This window comes from Gopherus evgoodei, chromosome 14 (genome assembly GCF_007399415.2).
Source record: "Gopherus evgoodei ecotype Sinaloan lineage chromosome 14, rGopEvg1_v1.p, whole genome shotgun sequence".
Classification (NCBI taxonomy): domain Eukaryota; kingdom Metazoa; phylum Chordata; order Testudines; family Testudinidae; genus Gopherus; species Gopherus evgoodei.
This window is the reverse complement of record NC_044335.1, coordinates 18241376-18264925: the sequence shown is the minus strand read 5'-3', so window position 1 is coordinate 18264925 and position 23550 is coordinate 18241376. Positions and strand designations below refer to the sequence as shown.

At 42.6% G+C, this 23550-nt stretch overlaps 1 protein-coding gene across 4 annotated transcripts in view; it reads right to left on the bottom strand.

The window, feature by feature from the left end:
* Nucleotides 1–23550, bottom strand: part of PREX1 (phosphatidylinositol-3,4,5-trisphosphate dependent Rac exchange factor 1) — a 238754-nt gene that overhangs the window by 55629 nt on the left and 159575 nt on the right. For all 4 annotated transcript variants that reach the window (XM_030533287.1, XM_030533286.1, XM_030533285.1 and 1 more), the window contains 3 exons: nt 23255–23330; nt 10592–10664; nt 7372–7514 (listed from right to left, as the gene is read on the bottom strand). In XM_030533287.1, the coding sequence (XP_030389147.1) occupies nt 7372–7514; nt 10592–10664; nt 23255–23330 (292 nt within the window). The remainder of the gene's footprint in view (nt 1–7371; nt 7515–10591; nt 10665–23254; nt 23331–23550) is intronic.

Below are 23550 nucleotides of genomic sequence, written 5' to 3'. Positions count from 1 at the left end.
AAGCTGAAAGGAGGCAGAGCTGGGCTTTTCACGTCTTAAGTCACTGTTGTCATAGATTCATGGATCTGAAAGTCAGAAGGGTCCATTCGATCATCTAATGTAACCTCCAGCATAACACAGAGCCTAAAACTGTATCAGTTACTCCTGTAGTGTATTGAACTTAATGACTTGTGATTTCAGTCTCTGTACTGAATTCCATCAGATAAGCCTCATGCATTTTAGTGAACTTTACACGTTTAATACACATCTGATAAATCAGAGAAATAAATCTAATAAATCAGATGAATATTAAAGCTGCCTATAATCTAACACGTGCCACTATGAGAAGAAAATTATAGAAGATTACTCCCTTGATCCTTCCGACTTCTACACTGCTGAAAAGCACTAGTCTTTTTCTATTACGGTCAATGCCATTAACTTATCAATTTCCTCCTGTTAGTGGTTCATCACAGCAGAAGATTATGGAAATAGAACCTTCCTTCCCTGAAGGAGCCAAAATCTCCAGTTGCAAAATAACTCACTACTCTAGAACACCTGCAAAGAAACAAAAACGACAACCTGTTCAGGAGATGTTCGGATAAAAAGGGAAGCACCAACAGGGGAAGATTCAGTGGAAAATGTGCTGTGGTTCCTTCTAACGAAAAGCTTTGAGAACAATGCTACTCACGCATACTCAGTACAAAGAGTTCATCAGAAGATGAGCACAGTGCTAGGTAGGTTCTGACCACGCACTGTTACAAGTGGCATGAGTTGCAGCCCAACACGTGTACATTATTGCCTCAAGTTTGGGATTCAACTGAAAACTACTTTGGCAGCTCTCCCATTCAACTTGTCATTTTCCATGAAAAGAGGCTGTGCAGTTCCTCTCCTGTTGGAGAAATGTGCTCAGGGCTACATTTTCAAAGCACCGACTGGGGAGTCAGCCGTAAAATTCCCATTTATTTTAATGGGAGTCACGCAGCTAAAGCCAAATGCAGTGTTAACCTTTTGGGAGAAAAATCAACTAACAGCGCTGAGGCAGGTTGCTGGGGAATAGTGGTAATTTCAGAGAGCTCTATTGGAAACAACACTAACTCACCATCCTTGTATTCCCTGACAACATGGTAAAGTTGCCACTCTGGGACTCATGACCACTACTCTGAACAAAACCTTGGGTCATTCTGAACATTCACATGTGGCATGACAAGACCATATTCAGCTTTCTGACAGATGTGGATAGTGAAACAAAATGACCCGGTATCTTGAACATTCATGGCACATCTACACAGCAAGCAGCAGCCTGCGGCTGCAAGTGTCAAACCCAGATCAACAGACTCGGGCTCATGGAGCTGGCACCACGGTGCTAAAAATAGCTCTGTAGATATTGCAGCTTAGGCTGGAGTTTGGGCTCTGAAGCCTAGGGGGAGGTGTAGGTTTCACAGCCCAAGCTATAATGTCTACACTGCTATTTTTTGTGCTGTAGCCCAAGCTCGGAGATTCACTGCTGTGGGCTGCTGCTTGCTGTGTAGATGTACACAGAGGTCTTGATTTGCAAAACCTGAGAGCCAAGAGCTACGCACCATTGATTGTCTAGTTTGTATGCAAATACCCTGATTGCACATGGAAATCTCTTTCATGCCCTGTCATTTTCTAATAACCTTCATGCCCTTCACAGTTCTAAAACTGACAGCAAACGGAATTGTTTGTAAAGTTTTTAATGTGAATTGTTTTCAATGAAAGTGATGGTGATGAAACTAATAGTCCTACATTTCTATGCCACTTTTCAAGCCAAAGAATCCCAAAGCCCTTTTATAAACATTTATGCAAACTATAGTCAGTGTTCACTTCATCTGCTGCTATGCAACACTTTAAGAAAGCTGTGATGTGTTTTTGACATAATGAAATAGTAATACTTTGCATTTCAGTACAGAACAGCCTTTCATCCCAAAGGATCCCAAAGCAATTAAGAGACTTTCCATATACAGGAATCACTTCCGTCACCCCTGAAATGCAGCCACTTTGGGAGTATAAAACAGCAGCTGCTTAATATTGAACAGCAGCATCACACAATTATACAGTCCAGGATGTAAAGAAGAATATTCAATTGAAATTGCAGGGGAAGTTTAGACAGACAGAACATCCTCAAATAGAATTTGGCCAGGACACAGGGAGAAGAAATATCCTAAAAATAGCCCATTATATTTGTTTTTATCACATCTGCTTTGTTTGCAACAAGTGAGATATGAGTTCCAGCACATGTATCACCATTTATTAGTGACTGCACTCTTCCCCAATAACAGCTTGTTACCACTACAGTATCCATCATAACAGTTATATAGCTCTTTGTTTTGCTAGTCACTTTCGTACACAGGTTTCCAACTATGGTCTGCAGAGTACTCCATGCAATGCAGGCTGGTCACATGATGCTGGCTCCTCTTTCATTCCTAGCTGCTAAATCCCATTAAAAGGCAGCTAAAAATACTGAATTAAATATTTCTTGTATGACACTTTCCCGCATAAACTATTGTTGTAGTGCCACAGGGAAGTCATATAACTGTGAATGGTGGAGCGATGTCCATGATACAGTGTCTATTAAAAGATGGTCCAGGCTCTGAAAAAATTGTAGATCCACTACTTAATGTAATCAGTGTAATAGATATGTACAGAGGACTGTTTCTTTAAGGGCTGATCTTCCCAGACAGAGCCACGCTATTTAATGGATGGCTCTTGGCAGAAGTGAAGATGGGTATTTGGGATATGACAGAGAGGCAGAAAGTATAAGCTTTAAGCTAAGGAGAATCTAAGTCATTAATGATCCGTTTCTCCCTCAAATTTCCATGGACAGCTCCCCACTGAAATCAAAGGGGTCTCTGTGCCCTGATGGACCAGCAGAACTTGGCCACAAGCCAACATTAAAAAATGATGACAACAAAGAGTGAGATGATTCAGTGAACACGGAACTATATCCCTACTGCACTATGAAAGTGCCCAATCATCTGGTAAGGGACTTTCCCCCAACATGGAAAACACATGTTAAACTGTTGTCAGTGGCCAAGACATCAGATTGCAGTATGGTCTGTCTGAATAAACAGTAACACCAAATGGATAGCTTGTGGCTTCCTTTATCCCAGGTCAACCTCTATTTCAGCCATCTTCTGTACACAAATGCACATGGGCTAAACCAGTGTTGGGAGGGAAGCAAAGGTTATACCTGCTATTCCCCTCACATACTGTCCAGTCGCCGGTTGATGGTGCCAATGTAGTCAGAAGGCTTGGAAGCACGCAAAAGGCTGAAGATTTCCCCCTTCACATTTGCTGTGTTTTCACTTCAGCTCAGTTTCCTCAGGGCAAATCTCTTTTACCGAGACTTTGTTCCAGTTTTCAGAATTTGGCCCAATGACTGTATTTTTAGGTGTTCCTCAGATGTATTCATTGTGCTCCTTGCATGCATACTGACCTAAGTGTGTGATCTTAAATTCAATCCTCCTAACGACACACATGAGTAAAACTTGATTGCGTGATTGTGGAAATCCAACTCAACAGAGAGTGTGAACATGGTTGAAGTGAATTAATTGAAAACTTCAGACATACCCTAGTGGGGAAAACATTTGCAGCATAAACCCAGCTCTGCTATAAGCCTTGCCAAGGAAGCCTTTGAGCCACTACAGTCTTTGGTGTTACATTTCACCAATCACTAAACACAAAAAATAAAACACAACAAAAACCAAGATCCTTTTGATCCGTGACCTCCACCGTGAACTGAACATTCTGAATAACTGAACAATGGAAGATTTACAATATAAGAGAGACTTGTTTTCACTTCAGTGTTTGCTGGGGTTTTTAGTGGCCAAATCCACTCAAAAATACCCTTATCATGGCCTCTGGCTACACCTGGATGGCAGATGCCTCTTGCTATTGACTTGCCAGCCCAACTCCTTGGGAGTTCAGAGATCCCTCTGGGACAGACTCTCATTAGTGACTCTGTTCCTGAGGGTGTTTTTAATCAATGATTTTGAATTCTCAAGCCTGAATAGCCTTTGGGAGGCTAGACTAATGAAAGGTAATGAGACAGCCTCTCTCTTGCAGAAGCTGTGCAGAATTTGGTCATTTTATATTAGCACAAAACATAAGGATAATTCCCCTGGAATGAGTAAACAGTGAAGAGATTTTATTAGAGAGTGAGCAGGACTTTATTTTAACAATGCAAGTCACTATTTAATCTCTGAATAAGAGAAATGTGTTTTGCAATTCCATAGTTTTATCAGCACATGTAAGGGGGCTGCCTTAAAATGGCTCTTCTAAAATTGCAGTGATAAACATGAATGAGTTATAATGCTATCTAGTACCTACACTTGAGACCCTAGGATGGGAGGGTGCTACACTATACAAAGTAAGTTCAAAATGATATTATTATTAATTATTATTTGATTTAATGTCTTTTGGTTTCAAAGCCTCTTCTAAATATGACCGAGATAGCAGGTAAGTATTATCCTCATTTTGCAGATGGGGAAACTGAGGCACAGCGTGTTTAAGTGACTTGCTTAAGGCTACCATCGATTTCCGGAGTGGTGCACTGTGGGTAGCTCAGTAAAAGAATGAGACAATAACTTCGATTTCCGTCCACACTAACCCTAAATCGATATAGTAATATCGATTTTAGGGTTACTCCTCTCGTTGGGGAGGAGTACAGAAATCGATTTTAAGAGCCCTTAAAATCGATTTAAAGTGCCTTGTAGTGTGGACGGTTACAGGGTTAAATCGATTTAACGCTGTTTAAATCGATTTAATGCTGTAGTGTGGACCAGGCCATAGAAACTAGATTAGCACACAGGTGTATTCCTCATTCTTGTGCTCAGACCACTAGATGCCACCTTTCTCCAAAACACCTACAATGCCAGAAGGCAGTAATGTTGGTATTGACTTTCAGTGGTGGCTCGGCTCCTGAATGACGTAGGTCCTTTTGAAAAATGGGACTTAGGCTACTGCACTCCTTAGGTGCTTTAGAAGCTGTTCCCCATGATGTTTGCAGGCAGTATCTCTACAGTGACAGGAAAAGCTCTGACACCTTTCATTTAAGATCAGACAAATGATCCTGACTCAGTTGGTGTCCCCTACTGACAGACAGAACAGTGAGTCTGAAACTTCTGGCGGATCCTTAATGGATGTCCATCTCCACAAGCACATTTGTCTGTCTGAGATTTGATTCTTCAAGTGCTGGGCCTGATGAGTAGATCAAAAGTTAACAGGGGAATGCTGCAACACGGACACAATCCCTGTAGCTGGAGGCAGTCAGAAGCCTTAATTCTTTCTGAACTATGCAAAGAATTTTGTGTATTTTTTCAGCATGTCAAGATTTATGTCCATAAATCAAAAACAACTGCATAAATAAATGAATATCAAACTTTGTTTGAAGTGCATTTTTTTCCAGCCTGGAATCACTTTCCTTTGGCATTTGTGATTTTCATTGGCCAGAAAGCTCTTGTTGTTTCTCCCCTTACAGTGCAAGGTTGTCCAAGACAGGGAAAGGGGGAAAAACCTAGCACCAGTTGGTAAGTGAGTTGAATTGGTTCCCCGTGGGCAACACAGGTTACACTGCAGAGATACAGTACAAAATCCAGCAGATCGGAGGCTGTGTTACCCTAACTACAATGTGGCTTACAGGGAGCCCTGAGGAGCAAGGTGGAGATGTTCTGCAGGCAGAGAAGCACAAGGATTCCAGCAGCTCTTTATTGCTAACTAAAAAAAGGAGGCATGAATGTCATCATGAATAATGTGATGCATTTCCAGTGCTTGTATCTGTGGGATCTTCTACTTCACAAGTATTCAGGAAGCTCTTGGTTTGTTTGTGTAAATAGCAATGAAGCGCAGAATTTTAGCACAAATAATTATTAATCTGAAAATCTGTACCAAGAAGCGTGCTGTTTGTTATTTGCTATGCATCATTCATCATTCATTTTCAACTGTTAGCTCTTTGGGAGGGGATTGTGTTTGTGCCTAACACAATGACAATTGTTTAGGAACTACAGTAACAGTAATGTAATAAGTATTTCTCCTGTTTTAAATCTTTCAGTTACCCAGTCAAGGAGCAGATGTCACTTTGGTGCTCAGTCATACACTACTTGTAATCGACAGGAAACAGACAAAGTGAACAGCCCAAGAGGTTGAAATTTATTCTCTTTGGTGAATGCTAATAAACACCCAACACATTAGCAGAAAGTAGGCTCAACCAGGTCTACTGCTGACCTTTAAAAGGCTTCCTTATTTCAGGGGTAGAAATAATGCTGTTGTTAGACACTTGAACTTTTAAATAAGGGGGAAGAAAAATGGAAGATGTATGCTGGTTAATCTGTTTCCCCAAAAAGGGGACCTCTGTCCACAGGGAAGAAAATCAAAGCTGCTTGAGTGATGACAATTCCCTATGAGTGAATATGAAAATGATCTCTGAGTGCTTTGCAAAATGCAGGAATCAAGCCCAGAGTGTAAGTTCTTGGCAAGTTAAGTAAATTATTCCTTTAGCAGCTTCTTTGTATCAAATGACTTTATAGGAGGATGAATAGAGACACACAGTTTACTAGCACTGGCTGCGCAGGTGAATGATTTTTAGGGAGAAGGAGGTATGGTATGTATGGTGCTTTAAATATAACAATTAGCCATTAAGACAAACACTGAATGATCTCCCTGCAGCAGGGAGGGTACAGTTTTGGCCCTCCACCAGGAAAACTCTTCCCTCCTTTAATGGGCCTCAGGATCTTTTCCAGCAAAGCTGTTTTGTTGTTACTGACCTGGGCTTTCTGCTCCTGCATTCTGCCAATGCTCAACAGGAGAGGAGGATGGACTCTGGGCCACTGGCAGTAAATGAGGTTTTCTGGACAAATGACATCCAAGTCCAAACAAGGTTTATAGCAGTCCATATGCAGTCAAGAGTGTGATGGTATTTAACAGACTGGGAATCATGGGAAATAACTAGTTGAAGGGCAGTCAACGTGGAGAACAATATTGTTGCCTGGAAAATGGTTTCCACGATATTGGAACTGAGAGTTGAACTGGACAGGAATCCAGCCTGAAGCTATTTGCAATCACTCTGATGGTGACTCCTAAAAAACATGAATCTTGGAGAATTACCTGACTTTTACCTAAGTACCTTTACTATGTTGTATATGTCACTCAGTGTTTAACTTCAGTCCATTTGATGCAAGGCCTCCTTTTGAATCTACCTCCCCCATCTTGTCTCTCAAGAAAAAGAAGTCCCACAGTGAATCAGTCAGCTGCTGTCTATAATTTCCCACCCTGTTTTTTTTTTCTACTATACTGTGGTATAAATTTAGTCTCTTAGAAAGCTAAAGATCACACAATGCTTTATGTGAAACAAACACCAGACCAGCTCCGTCTTACCAGCAGGAGCTTTGCTAGGATGTTTTCAACGAGCTTGAAGTCATTATGCAGCTGCTTGCTCTTGAAACTTGTACCCTCCATCTCCTCATCAGCATAAAAACGGAAATATTGGGATTCATCCTTGAATTCGCTCTTCTCCAGGACTGAAAACCAAAAGGTGGAAGACACACACACATACATATGGACAGAGAGAGTGCAAGTTAGAAGGAAATCTAAAAATATTCCTCCAACCTTTACAAAAGCAAAGATCAAACAAAATCCTGACCCCCAATTCCAGCCAGTCATTTAGTTAGCACACTTTGGGCACACCTCTCCAAGCTGCATGGTGGATCTTGGTCTGATCTTCAGTTCTTCTGATCATAGGCATGGTCTGACTTCTATATTTGGGGGTCAGCTCCAGTCAGGCCAATGTGGCTGCGTGTGGGGGGCAGAGGCAAATTCAACACCTACCTGAGGCTTGCAGTTTGGGAGGGCAATGCCCTCTCTGACACCCCCAAACTACACCCATGCTTCTGATGCATGTGTAATGCCCATCGGGTCCTCTTAGAAGAAAGGTGCTATGTAGTATATTATCAAGCATTAGACAGGTATGTATTATGGTTGGTTCATATAGGTCTCATCTCTGGAAACACCACTTGGAACCTGGAAAGTAAATATTACTTCCCCACTGAATTAGCATTTCTTCATCGGTCAAATGCTGATTTATCTTTGGCAGTTTGTCTAATGGAGCTGAAACACATATGGATGTGATTTGTTTATTTCCCTGTCTTGGCATCAGCATCATGGAGGAAGACAATGGGCAGGTTCACAGCTCTGGGAACAATATTGCTCTTGAACTGCTTGTTAGAGGGATATTAAGGGAGTCCACACAAAGTGGTTCAGAGCGTATGTGAAATGAAGGTATTAAGAATGGATAGGAGAGCTGAAAATGGGAGTGGAGTTCGACCATATGGCTCTGAGAGAGAAAGGCTGTTGTACGTGTTTAACAACAGCTTTATAAACCAGAGTAAATCCGGGTGTTAGTGCCCAAAGAGTTCCATGCTGGGCCCCATGATCCCTATCCCTACAGCTTTAAGACCATGCCCAATCCCCATGGCTCCTGCTTATTCATATTCAATGTGCTTCTCCCTGCAGTGAGATATGGGGCACCTTTTCATGCTGTTGGTGCAGAATCTGAAATACTCAAGGGAGGATGCAGTGGCTGCTTTTTCAGCCACTAGCTGGAGAAATTCCCATCTGTAAACACAGGCCCATTGTGAGGCTTCCAAAGGCCGGTCAGCTCCACACAACAAAAAATGGCCTCAGAAGTAAATTAACTTCTCAACAGAGTCTCTTTCCTTCAGCAGCTTTTTTAATCACTTGTCTGGCAGGGATCTGCAGAACCAGTTTGGCTGTGGTGTCTGTTTCCTAATATCTGTTTCATCTTCTGGGGCCATGTCAAGGGTGGTTCTCATTAAAGCCTATGGGTAAACACAGCAGAGAAACCTACAGGTAGCCTCTGATCTGGTCCAGAGCAGCAATACTGGGTGCTCTCCACACTCCTCCTCTCCAGTCCCTGACTCACCTTTTCCGGGAACATTTCTTGAACATTTTTGCAGCCATTTCATTTATATATGTATAGAATATAGCTATATTTAAAAGCCTGCAGTTGTCACAAGGCAATGTATCCTAAAATCCAGCTGTTGGCTGGGGCACTCCCTGATGGTCTGCCAGAGATGGGGGCTCTACAATGTACATTTTCCAGCTCTGAGCTCAGGTCTCCGTGCACCCAATCACCAGGCTGGAGGGCAGGGAAGAAAGTTTGGACCCTCGGCTTCCCTGGGGATTGCTCATCACTTGTCTCCTTTTCATGATGGGCCATATTCTGAGACACTTGCTCATGTGGAGTAGGACCTTGCTGTGAAAGGATCACTGGGGCTCTTTGAGAAGTAAGGGACTATGCAATGTGAATAAGTGTATCACAATCTGACCCTCCCATCCCTCTTTCTTCAGGTTTCCTGAGTGTGGCCATAGCTGCTGGCTGAATTGAGCGAGAGTGAACATGCTAGTGAGTTTCCATATGGTGAGTTCTCCCAGTTCCATAAACTGAGGTTAGCAGTTAGACTCCGGGGACAGGCTGTGCTTGCTACAGTGTCTTTTCAGGGATAGGCAGTGGGGGCAGAGAATTTAATTCAAACTCTAAAGCCCCAAATGGCTACAAATTCTCAGAATCCATGCTTTTACCTCCAATGTGAATTTCCATTGGCTTTGCCCATCTAAAATGCCCATTGGAGAGATGGTACCTTGTCATTTTGGGGCAGGAATTATAGTGATGCTCCTTTACATTCCCTCACTAATTGCTACTCTTATATTGCACTGGGGTTTTTTGATATTTCAGCAGGGTTTCCCACATGCCGCATCATGATTACTACGAGGACATGGGAGATGGCAGAATGTGGGGTCAGTAAACAGCCGGTGCTTTTATTCTAGAGCAAATCTATACTGCTGTGGGAGTGCAGAAACAATCTAAAATAGCCACGAGAAATTAAAGAGCAGGGCCGACCTCAAAACACAGGGCTGAGCTTGAGAATCTGGCAGCTCCAGCAGCTCAGCTCTGAGGGCTGACAAGGCAGCTCCAAGAAGCAGGAACTGGACTGAGCAATTTGGCAATTCCTTTAGAATAGCTCAGCCTAGTATTTGGAGATTCAGCACAGGTTAGACCAGGGCATGTCATGTCATTCCTGAAACCCACTGAAGTACATCTCAGGACTGCACTTAGCATGTGCAGCATTTCCGATGGCCCAGACTTGGCACTGAAACACATGGTGAGAAAAATATCTCCCCTCTAAATTGGCTAGGCGCTGCAGTGCTTACCATGAACATCATCAACGTGTCAAGTACCAGGGGGTAGCCGTGTTAGTCTGTATCCACAAACACAACAAGGAGTCCAGTCGCACCTTAAAGACTAACAGATTATTGCCCAAATAAATCTGTTAGTCTTTAAGGTGCCACCGGACTCCTCGTTGTATCATCAACGCGGGGACCCTATGGGGGAGCTATTACCCCAGACATCCTGAATAGGCTCAGTGCCTGCAGTATTCCCCATAGCTGCATTTCAGATAGATCCTGCTGGGACCTCTGCAGCTGTTTGTATATCAGCATGTCTGCAGATATCCCTTGTTAACGAGATTGAAGTGAGAGCTCTGTTAATTGGCTATGAGATGGGTTATTGATACATTACCATGATGCATGAAGCCATTATTGCAGAGTCCAACACCCAGTGCGACAGCTTCCTCCCGAGTCTGACAGTCTCCCTAGAAACAGGAGGATAAATGTTACACCTCAGACTACTTCCTAATCTAAACAATTGCCCCTCCCTGTGCTTGCAGCTCTGAAATTAGCAGAGTGGCAGAGAACAATAGCAAACAATTAAAACAGGCCTCCCTTTTTCCAAATCCCATTCATTCCTATATATAGCACCCTTTCCCTCCCACAGGAATTGGGAGGACAAAAGACCAGGACTCTGGAAAGCAGCTGTTTTACAAGCACAGACGCATAATATTACCTCAGTGTGGAGACTTTTTGCTTTATTACTGGCAATCATGATAAAGATTGAGTTCAGTACCCATTAGCCCCAGACAATACCACTCATTCTTAGGAGAGCGAGATTTTTATCTATATCTAAATTGAGAGGGAAAACTCTCTGTCCATAATCAGTTCAAATGAACTCCCAAAGGTTGCATTTAATTAAACTTTTATGGTACTCTGTTTTCTCATACAACCAAATCTGCAAAAAATGACTCACTCTGTCAAATATCATTTGAAGCCCTCAAGCCAACATTTCAAAGTAGAGTGCAAGAGGTATGCCTGCAAATGTACCTGTTACAAATCATTAAAAAGTAATTTGCATGTAGAAAATTGGTTATTTGCAATAAATGCCCAAATTCTGCATATGCAATAGTTTATCTGGCATACACAAAGGAAGATTTTTGCAGGTGTGCCTGCTGCACCCTCTCTTGCTCGCTGCCAACTCCTGCAAAGTGCAGAGTATGGTTCACAGCTCCGAGTGACATCCCACTGATTTCTGGGTGCGCAGCATCTCTCAGGATCAGGCCCTATTGAGGTGCCTTTATTTCGAAAATAAAGGCCAAAGTTGCAGCCATTAGAGAAAAATACAAAGAAACAATAAATGAAAAATGTATGAAGAATGATGAGGCTCCACCCTGCAGACCTTACCCATGCAGCCTCAAATTTAGCACTCAAATTAAGCACACAATTTGAGCACAGGTCCCTTACTACCCAAGCCCACACCCTGCAGTTGGCTATGAATGACTGACATGCTTAGGGTAGGTTCCTATTTCCCTGACTTGTTTGCATGTAGGCTCTCTCCCTTCTACTACCTGATCCTCTGCATATGCTGCTCACTGTGAGATGGTGTGACTGCCACTATCTGACAGCAAGACAAAACCCATGATAGCTGCAAAACAAAAAGCAATGGCTGTATCTCTGCCAGGATACAGTGTGACTGCTCCAGGGGTTGCCTGAGTCTATTTCATAATCATCCAAGGATACACAAGCAGTAGGTATTAATAAACATTAAACTCAATTTTTGACTGTAAACTAATTTCAAGGCTTTACAAGTCTCTTCTCAGTTTCAACATCCTGCCATGTGACAATTCCCAGCTATCACTATGACTTATTTTTTAGTCTAAATGGCTAGTTCATTCTGCATAGAGGCTGGGATTTAAAATCTAATTTAATTCTGTAATTGTGAATAAATTGAAGGGGAAATGCCTTCTGACACCATTCTTAAATTAGCCTTTGGGATCTGGTTCTCTTCCAGGCAACTGCACATTAAAATCTCCACGTCAGGGATTCTAACACAAACTTGGCTACTCCTGATGACATTAGCGTGGCCTCAGATCACATCTCTTGAAAACCAGCGCCTTTTCAATTTAGGAGGTAACTAAAAATAGAGCATTCTGGATCCTCTGTGCATATTTCCAAATAGTATTTGGCAATTCCTCCAACTGCAATAAGAGCACTAATAAAAAAACCTTAAAGAGAGACATTTAACATTCTACATATAATTTTAGATGTGTGTCTTGCAGAAACTGCACCTGAAACTCAACATACCACCATGTTACTCTGGTTTCATGCCAGTGTAATTAATGGATTGCACTCAATGGAGCTACTCCCCGGGAAACAATGAGCTAACATAGTGGTGAATAAGGCCCAATAGCCCTTTGTTATTATTTGTATTGCAGTAGCACCTAGGAGCCCCTGTCATGGATCGGGATCCCACTGCGCTAGGCACTATAAAAATACAGAGCAAAAAGACATTCCAAAGGCTTTGCAATCTAAGTATAAATCAAGAGACAACAGATAGAGACAGACAGACAGACAGATGGGAGTACAAGGAGACACTACTGGCCAGCATGATAGGCAGCGCTCTCAATACACTAGAGGCCAACCATGGCTATGTTTTTTTGTTGACATCACTGTAAAGGAGAGTTTTCAGGAGGGTTTTGAAGGAGGAGGATGAGTTAGTTTTGGGGATGTTTACAGGGAGCTCCTCCCAAGCACGAGGGGCACCATGGGAGAGAGCACAAAGGCACCTGTTTGGAAATTTAACAAGGGGGTGATGGAGGGTGGCATCATGAGCCAATCGGAGGCGGAGTGCTGGAACAATTTTTATATTAGGGGTGCTGAAAGCCATTGAACCAAACTGTAAACCCTGGATATAATGGAAACCACTTCAAAACAGGGGGTGTTGCTGCACCCCCTTCCCCAAACCTTTAGTTCCAGCACCTATGATCAGAGATGGGAGTCTACATCTCAGTAGTGAGTAAAAGATGAAAGGTAGGGTAGGGATAGGCCATGGAGGGCTTTGAAAATGAAGCCAAGTAGATTATGCTTGATGCACTAGAGAAAGGGGAGCCAGTGGAGGGATTCAAAGAGGGGTGACATGGTCAAAGCAATGGGCTAGAAGAATGATCTTTGTAACAGCATTCTGCTTTACATTCTTCCTTTTACTTTCATACCTCCTTTCCTAGAATTACCACTTAATGTTTTCCAGGTGGAATGTGGACCAACTATTGGTAGATTAGCTTCTGTCATCCCTGGGGCTCTGGATTCAAATTCTGGCTCAGGTCACAAGTGAATCGATTTTTGTCAGTACCAATGTAGTCTCCAGCAGATGCTTGTGATTCTTTTAAAATCAAGGTGCAGTTCTGCACAGTTTTGCAGATTGATCAGGAATGCTCCCAGCTCTGCATATTCTTTTGTTATTTTCAGGGCACTTGCAGCTCACACTGAAGTCAAATTCAGGTCAATGGGAGCTGCAAGAGCTCCATTCCAATTCAGATCCTTATCTAGGCCGGGGAGCCTTGGGAAGTAATGCTCCCACTTTAAGAGGGCACACACTTAAGTTCCAGGGTGCCCAGATCCTCAAATTACTTGCTGCCAGCTCAGTTGCCACTGCAGATGTGGTCTTCTGATGGCCTGAGCTGACTTAGCAGCACCTCCTCAGTAATTTTAAGGAAATTCTGTGCCTAGAAGATGCTTATTTCCCTCTGTTACATGTACAAGCAGACAGTATGTTGCTTATGGAAGCTGAATTCATAGATTCATAGATTCTAGGGTCAGAAGGGACCAATGTGATCATCTAGTCCAACCCCCTGCACAAAGCAGGCCGCAGAACCCTACCCCATCCACTTCTATAACAAACCCCTAACCTATGCCTGAGTTATTGAAGTCTTCAGATTGTGGTTTGAAGACCTCAAGCTGCAGAGAATCCACCAGCAAGTGACCCATGCCCCACGCTGCAGGGGAAGGTGAAAAACCTCCAGGGCCTCTGCCAATCTGCCCTGGAGGAAAATTCCCTCCCGACCCCAAATATGGCAATCAACTAAACCCTGAGCATGAGGGCAAGACTCACCAGCCAGCACTCAGAAAAGAATTCTCTGCAGTAACTCAGATCCCATCCCATCCAACATCCCATCACCAACCACTGAGCATACTTATCTGGCGATAATCAAAGATCAATTGCCAAAATTAGGCTCTCCCATCATACCATCCCTTTCATAAACTTATCAAGCTTAATCTTAAAGCCAGATATGTCTTTTGCTCCCACTACTCCCCTTGGAAGGCTGTTCCAGAACTTCACTCCTCTAATGGTTAGAAACCCTCGTCTAATTTCAAGTCTAAACTTCCTAGTGTCCAATTTATACCCATTCGTTCTTGTATCTACATTGGTACTAAGCTTAAATAATTCCTCTCCCTCCCTAATATTAATCCCTCTGATATATTTATAAAGAGCCTCAGCCTTCTTTTGGCTAGACTAAACAAGCCAAGCTCTTTGAGTCTCCTTTCATATGACAGGTTTTCCATTCCTCGGATCATCCTAGTAGCCCGTCTCTGAACCTGTTCCAGTTTGAATTCATCCTTCTTAAACATGGGAGACCAGAACTGCACACAGTATTCCAGGTGGAGTCTCACCAGTGCCTTATATAACGGTACTAACACCTCCTTATCTTTGCTGGAAATACCTCACCTGATGCATCCTAAAACCGCATTAGCTTTTTTAACGGCCATATCACATTGGCGGCTCATAGTCATCCTGCGATCTACCAATACCCCAAGGTCCTTCTCCTCCTCTGTTGCTTCCAACTGATGCATCCCCAATCTATATGTAAAGTTCTTATTATTAATCTCTAAGTGCATGACCTTGCACTTTTCACTATTAAATTTCATCCTATTACTATTACTCCAGTTTACAAGGTCGTCCAGATCTTCCTGTATGATATCCCGGTCCTTCTCCATGTTAGCAATACCCCCCAGCTTTGTGTCATCCGCGAACTTTATTAGCACATTCCCGCTTTTTGTGCCAAGGTCGGTAATAAAAAGGTTAAATAAGATTGGTCCCAGAACCGATCCTTGAGGAACTCCACTAGTAACCTCCTTCCAGCCTGACAGTTCACCCTTCAGTATGACCCGTTGTAGTCTCCCCTTTAACCAGTTCCTTATCTACCTTTCAATTCTCATATTGATCCCCATCTTTTCCAATTTGACTAATAATTCCGCATGTGGAACCGTGTCAAATGCCTTACTGAAATCAAGGTAAATTAGGTCTACCGCATTTCCTTTGTCTAAATAGTCTGTCACCTTCTCAAAGAAGGAGATCAGATTGGTTTGGCACGATCTACCTTTACTAAAACCATGTTGTACTTTGTCCCAATTACCATTAACCTCAATGTCCTTAACTACTTTCTCCTTCAAAATCTTTTCCAAGATCTTACATACTACAGATGTCAAACTAACAGGCCTATAGTTACTCGGATCACTCTTTTTCCCTTTCTTAAAGATAGGAACTACGTTAGCAATTCTCCAGTTGTATGGTACAACCCCTGAGTTTACTGATTCATTAAAAATTCTCGCTAACGGGCTTGCAATTTCATGCGCCAGTTCCTTTAATATTCTCGGATGAAGATTGTCCGGGCCCTCCGATTTTGTCCCATTAAGCTGTTCAAGTATGGCTTCTACCTCAGATGTGGCAATATCCACTTCCATATCCTCATTCCTGTTTGTCATCCTTCCACTACCCCTAAGCTCCCCATTAGCCTTATTAAAGACTGAGGCAAAGTACTTATTTAGATATTGGGCCATGCCTAGGTTATCCTTAACCTCCTTTCCATCCTCAGTGTGTAGCGGTCCCACTTCTTATTTCTTTGTTTTCTTCTTATTTATATGGCTATAGAACCTTTTACTATTGGTTTTAATTCCCTTTGCAAGGTTCAACTCTACTTGGCTTTTAGCCTTTCTCACTTTATCCCTACATGTTCTGACCTCACTAAGATAGCTTTCCTTGCTAATCCCACCCTTCTTCCACTCCTTGTACGCTTTCTGCTTTTTCTTAATCACCTCTCTGAGATGCTTGCTCATCCAGCTTGGTCTACAACTCCTGCCTTTGGTTTTTTTCCCCTTTCTTGGGATGCAGGCTTCCGATAGTTTCTGCAGCTGCGACTTAAAGTAATTCCAGGCCTCTTCCGCATTTAGATCCACAAGTTCTTCAGTCCAATCCACTTCCCTAACTAATTTCCTTAATTCTTTAAAGTTAGCCCTTTTGAAGTCAAAAACCCTAGTCCCAGATCTATTTTTGTTTATCCTTCCATCTAGTTTGAACTGAATTAGCTCATGATCACTCGAACCAAGGTTGTCCCCTACAACCATTTCTTCTATGAGGTCCTCACTGCTCACCAAAACCAAATCTAAAATGGCATCCCCTCTTGTCGGTTCTTCAGCTACTTGGTGAAGGAATCCATTAGCTATCACATCCAGAAAAATCTGATCCCTACTATTCTTGCTAGCACTTGTACTCCAGTCTATATCTGGGAAGTTAAAGTCTCCCATGATCACACATTTCCCATTAGTGTTTACTTCCTTAAAAACTTTAAAGAGGTCTCTATCCATATCCAAATCAGATCCCGGCGGTCTGTAGCACACCCCAAGCACTATCTCAGGGGAGGCTCTAGTAGCTTTCTTTCCCAGTGTGATTTTTGCCCAGACAGACTCTGTCTTGTCCATTCCATCACTTCTTATTTCTTTACAGTTAACCTCCTCATTGATGTACAATGCTACTCCACCACCTTTGCCTTTATTTCTATCTTTCCTAAACAGCACATAGCCTTCAATACCTGTACTCCAGTCATGACTACTATTCCACCACGTTTCTGTTATCCCTATAATATCTGGTTTCACTTCCTGCACCAGTAGCTCTAGTTCCTCCATTTTGTTCCCTAGGCTCCTCGCATTAGTATACAGACATCTTAATTTTTGCCGTTTGGCTTCACTCACATTCTGTACCCTGTTAGGCATGGACATTCTACCACCACCATCACCTGTTAGTCTGTTATCTACACTACCCTTCCTCCTTATGCCAATTCTTCTGTCCACGGCTGTATCCCCTCTTACTTTGTTTACTTCCCTCTCAAGGTTAAATTCCGGCTTGGAGATCTCCTGAACATCTCTCAACCATCTCCCCCAAATTTCTAGTTTAAAGCTCTCTTAATCAGGTCGGCGAGCCTCCATCCTAGAAGTCTATTTCCCTCCTTGCTCAGGTGAAGTCCATCCCGAGAGAACAGTCTTCTGTCTGTAAATGCTTCCCAATGGCCGTACATCCCAAAGCCCTCCTTATAGCACCACTGCCTGAGCCATCTGTTGATCACCATAATCTTGTCACACCTTTGTTGCCCTTCTCTAGGAACCGGCAGAATCCCACTGAAGATCACCTGAGCCTCAATTTCCTTAAGCATCTTCCCCAGTCTGGCATAATCTCCCTTGATACATTCCAGAGAGTATCTAGCCGTATCATTCGTTCCCACATGAAGGACAATCAACGGATTCTTCCCCGCTCCCCCTAGTATCCTTTTCAGCCTCAGGTCCACATCCTGTATCTTAGCACCCGGCATACAGCACACCCTTCTGTTCTCCCGATCAGCTCTAGTCACAGGCCTGTCTATTCTTCTCAGTAAGGAGTCCCCAATCACGTAGACCTGCCTTTTCCTGGTGACAGTGCGCTTCTCCAGTCTATCTCTCCACACCCACTGGCTGCAAGTCCTCTCGATTCCTATTCCCCCTTGCAATCCTCCTGGGGCTTATATTTGGTGTTGCCTCCATTGACTCCTCCCCTCCTCTTGCAGGACTGTCAGCTCTTCTCTTTTTCTTTGCCCTCTCTCCTTCAGCGACCACCTGCTGTGCCCCTTCTTCATTTTCCAACTCTGCAAACCTGTTCCTGAGTTCTATTTCTCCTTCACTGGCCCGTCTTTCCCCTGCCTGGTTCTCTTAGTCACATGCTTCCACCATCCACTTTCCTCACCCAGCAGTCTCTCCTCTGAATTCTTTGGTCCTGCTTCCATCTGCACGTCTGAGCTTATCCCTTCGGCCCCCTCGTGTCTGTGCTCCATCGTCTGCTCAAACCCCCTTCTGAACTCAACCAGAGTTTGCACCTGCATTTCCAGTCCTTGGATCTTCTCTTCCATCAGCTCTATCAGGTGGCACTTCATGCAGACAAAGCTCTTTTCAGGCACCCCCTCCAGGATCATGTACATGCTGCAGCTTCCACATCCAGTCATCCTCATTGTGTCTTTCACTGCTGCCTCTGTATCAGTCATGGCCTTCCCACCTGACGCCTGCTGGTCAACACAACACAAGCCCCCGGCAGGCACCAGACCACCACCCTATCCCTTGACTTGCTTGTCGGTTCCTCTGTCTTAGTCTCCCTGCAACCTCCCCCTGGAAACTCCCACTGAAACTCCCCTGTTTACAGCTCTGTTTGCTGGCTCCTGTGCCGCTGCAACTGTCTGAATTATAGAGAAAGGCTTTGGATAAGACAGAGGAAAGGATGGTATGGAGGAGAGAATGGAGGAATTAACAGGAAGGGATGGTTTGTCCACTACAAACATGCCTACAAAAATCTTTGCTTCAGCGAGTGTAAGTCAGCGTCATTCCAAAGAAGTCAATAGAGCTATGCCAGTTTACACTAGCTGAGAATCACTCCCACACTAGAGAAGGAAATGCCCAGAGATGCACACAAACACACCTCCATGGTGAAAGTTCTACCCGTGAGCCAAAGGAGCTGTTCTTTAGCATCCCAGCAGCACTCTCTTTGGGATGCTCTCATTGGTGCTCTGTCTTGGGATGGCGATTATGATTTGCATTACAGTAGAACCCACAATGTGCTAGGTGCTGTCTGCACACGTAAGGAGACAGTCCCTGCCCTGCTTACAGTCTAAGAAGCAAAGCAACATACAAAGGAGGGCGGATAGGTCTAGAATCTACAATTACAAGGCTCAGCCTGTGGCCACTGTTACAGTCTCTTCGCACGCCTTTGGTGAGGCAAAGGGGATGTGTAACCATCTGAACATCCTCCTCATATGAGAGAATCCCTGTGTGGCACAGGGTCACCACAGCTAGCCTACACCACCTACTTTGTGGCCCCCCCTTCCCCCTCCCAAGTTACGGGGAGTGACCAAGGGAAAAGGACATGGCCCTTGCATTATGGTGATCTCTTGCTGTTAGAATGGCCTCCTGGGGGCTGTTTCAGGGGGGAGAGGGGGAAGAGGCTTAAAGAAGTCCAGAAGCTGCTGTGAGTTTCTCTGGAACCTAAACTGGCCCTTGGCTTGGCCCAGGATTGGGGATTACAAAGATGGGTGAGAGCCTCATTCATCCTTCCTTAACCGCCACTCAATACCAAGCTATTGTTAGTTGGCTAATTTCTTGCATCAAGATAGAACCAGATCTTGAGCAGGGATTTGAAGGAGGAGAAGGAAGTGACCTTTACAGATCAGTTCAGGAAAGTGGCCTCTACAGACCAGCTCATAGTGATACAGAAGAAAGCACAAGAATGATTGTTGGAGCCTTTTCCTCACAGCTACAGCTATTAAGCTTCCATCAATTACAGCAGCCCTCATTCTTATGGGAAGGGCCCGTATTCATCTCTTCTCAGCCAGCTGTCAGTGGGAGGTAGATGAGGTTGGAACATGAAGGTGATAGGATCCAGCCGTTCACCTGCATGAACGCTTAGTGGATTATCTATAAATTTCCACGCAATCACTGATGCTGGAGCAGGTATTTCTCCTTTCAGGCATGACCACTGAAGCCCTCCACCGACAGAGGGTGACCGGAGAAAAACCTAACACAGGCTTTCTTACAAGTCTTCATTTTCCAGGACTTAGCCCCATGCCATGGGATGAGACATAAATACCCCATCTCCCATCAGCCATGTTTTTCCCTCCAATGTCATGGCTAATACTGTGTTCTAGTGTTGAATACAGAACACACCTTAGACACAGAATGGGAGATGATTGAGACCAAATCCAGCCATTGTGAGCAGGAAATAACTAACAGAAAAGTCAAGCAAGCTCTGCATTAAATCTCCAGGCTTATGGAAATCCCACAGCGTCCCTCTTTCACACAAAGACTCTCTGATATTGAATATGCATTACTAGTATTCCAAGTTGCACAGTTTAATAGGTCTGATAGAGGTGCTGAGCACCTGCAGCTCCATTGATGTCAGTGGAGCTAATAGTGCTCAGCATCTCTGCTAATCAGGCAGTTAGGCTCTATGTTGGCTCAGATTCTGAGAGCGTGTGATACACAAGGGATTGTTGCATGTATCAAATTTAAATGGCAGGTTAAATGTACAGATAGCTAAGTGTCGCTCAAGACCAAATTCAGCTTGACTGTTGACAGATGCAAGAAAATACAATATTCTCCAAGTAGGAGGCAGGGTTTAGGATCTCAAATGATGGCTAAAATATCATTTATTTTATAGGAAAAAAGCTTTTACTCTTTTGTGTTGCCGAATCTTTAGAATATTTGTGAGGGCCAAGGAAATGAAAAACAGGCTCTTCTATTAGTGAAAGATCCCCCTGACTTTTCCAGTCAAAATGACAAACAGAAGGCAGATTCCATCCTTAAAGTACTATGCTGGGTCATTGAATCTAAAGGAAACAATGTTCTTCACTATTTTTGTACAACATTTCTAAATCAAACCATGATTTTCTACTTAAAATCCTGACTATAGAGGGTTTGTCAGAACCAGAAAGTGCATTTTTTCCAAGATCCCTTTTCTGTGATGCGTTTAATTATGAAATCACATTAGACACCACAATCAAGATTTTCAAAAATGGGTGCCTAAAGTTAAATTCCTAAGGCCATATTTGGGTAACTAAAAGGTGGACTGATTTTCCAAAGATTGAGCACCCAGCAGCTCCCATTGAAATCAGCTGTTAAATATTTAGGTAGAAGATCCAAAGCGTGACCAGTTGTAAGATAACAGTTCAATCTGGGGGTGAGGATTCCAAGCAAGTGCATAGGAAGGCTGCTCTCTGTAGGACTGTCTAACTGGAAATCTGACTGTTACTCTCATAATTGCAGAGCACTTATGACAATAAAATCCTACAGCATAGCTATAGTCAGAAAAGTGGCCACATAAAAATGACATCACCCCCACATTCAACATGCTGCCTATGCTCCCCTCAATGCCTGGAACTTGCATCTGCTTTATTGATACAAACACCTTTCCATTCCTGTAGAGCCAACACAGCTATGGAAGAGCAGTTGGGAGTCTATTCTGTTTAATGCACAAGGCCACCAGCTAAATTCTAATTACACAATCTTTATTACTGCTCTTATAGAAAAGTCCTAATAGAATTCTACAGAAGTGCGTTAGAGTTCTAGAGAAACTAATCAAATACCTGCAGAATTTAATAGAAAATAATCATCTTTCTATATGTTTCTGTACCATCCTATAGGTTTCCATAGCATGGAAGCAATTTTCTATTAAATTCTATGGGATAGTTTAAAAAACTATAGAAAAGTGAAAATTTACTACTAAGTTCCATAGGACCTATTCATAAAGGAAGGAATGACATAAGTAGCAGGAAGAATCCAGCTGGATTTTTATATCCATGGAAGAATTTGTAGTGCCACCAGTTAGAAAAAAAATCATATTTTTAATTTTTAATTTAGCAAATTTGGGACTCAATCCAACTCCCACTAGAATCAAAGGAATGTCCCCAGTGACATGAATAGGAATTGGGCCAAGGCCAAGATGCAGAAGTTAAATGTTGACCATGTTCCTATTAACTAAATGAATACCCCAGACATTTTTCTCACACACACACATCAATTTAGCCTCTATATACAGATGATTCAAGCCTAATGCATGAAGTGTAAAGGAAAATTCAGTGAACAGCAAACCTGCAGGCTGGATTAACCGAATAGAATGAGGAAAAGGAGGGGAAAAAATGAGTTCACTTTCTTCAGACCTAAGACTGATCTTTTATTTTGACCTCTGAGTCATCCTCTTGCCTACCGTACTGTGATTAACTACAATCATGGCCGCATTAGATTGATTTAAATTGCTCCCTTCTGGCCACAGCAGCTTCTTTTTCCCCCATTCTCCATGGACCCTGTTAAGCCACATGGAACAGATTCAACAACCTGAGCTCTAATCTGCCTGCTTTCCTTCTGCCTTTGCTAGGCAGGAATAGGTAGCCTCCACCTTCATCTGTTTCATTTGGTAAATGGAGTCCCACAGTGTGTCTTCAATCACATTTGTTTCCTTAATGTAAAAAGATGTCAAATGCAATTGGAAAGAACCTTTCTGAAGAAGAACATTCTAGGCCCGACGTTCATTTACACAAATGCCCTTTTACGTCACTTTGGTAATATAATAATATCTAGCTCTTATATAGTGCTTTTCATCAATGAGAACTTAAAATAAAGGGGTCTTTATGTAAGGGAGACTCAGGTTCTATGGCTTTTGATTAATCACAGTTAACTCATGCGATTAACAGAAAAAAATTAATTGCAATGAAAAAAATTAATTGTGATTAATCACAGTTTTAATTACACTGTTACACAATAGAATACCAATTGAAATTTATTAAATATTTTGGATGTTCTTTTACATTTTCATACACATTGTATTCTCTGTTGTAACTGAAATCAAAGTGTATATTATTTTTTATTGTAAATATTTGTACTGTTAAAATGATAAACAAAAGAAATAGTATATTTTAATTCACCTCATACAAGTACTGTAGTGCAATCTCTTTTTCCTGAAAGTGCAATTTACAAATGTAGATTTTTTTGTTACATAACTGCACTAAAAAACAATACAATGTAAAACTTCAGAGCTTACAAGTCCACTCAGTCCTACTTCTTGTTCAGCCAATCACTAAGACAAACAAGTTTGTTTACACTTACAGGAGATAATTCTGCCCTCTTCTTATTTACAGTTTCACCAGGATGTGAGAACAGGCATTTGCAACTCAGAAGCTGTCAATGATAGCATGACAGCAATATACATAAGTACTATTTATCTACATTTTCCTACCTGTGCAATCAGCCAATCCACTAGTTTACTGGCAGGGATGACTGATTTGTAGGTCTTCAAGTGGTAGTCTCGGTCTCTTAGGTCAAAGAAAATAAGAAACATCAGTATAAAAATGTACACATTTCGATTAGGCTGGATAAATGAGTAAATTATTACAATCTGTATTTTTTGCAGGAAAAGGAATTATAGATGGGAAAGACCTACGAGGTCAGCTAGACCATCCCTGTTTTGTGTAGCATTATAACTAAATTAAATAAAATTTTTAAAAAGTAGAAGCTACTCTGTTCTTCTAGAAG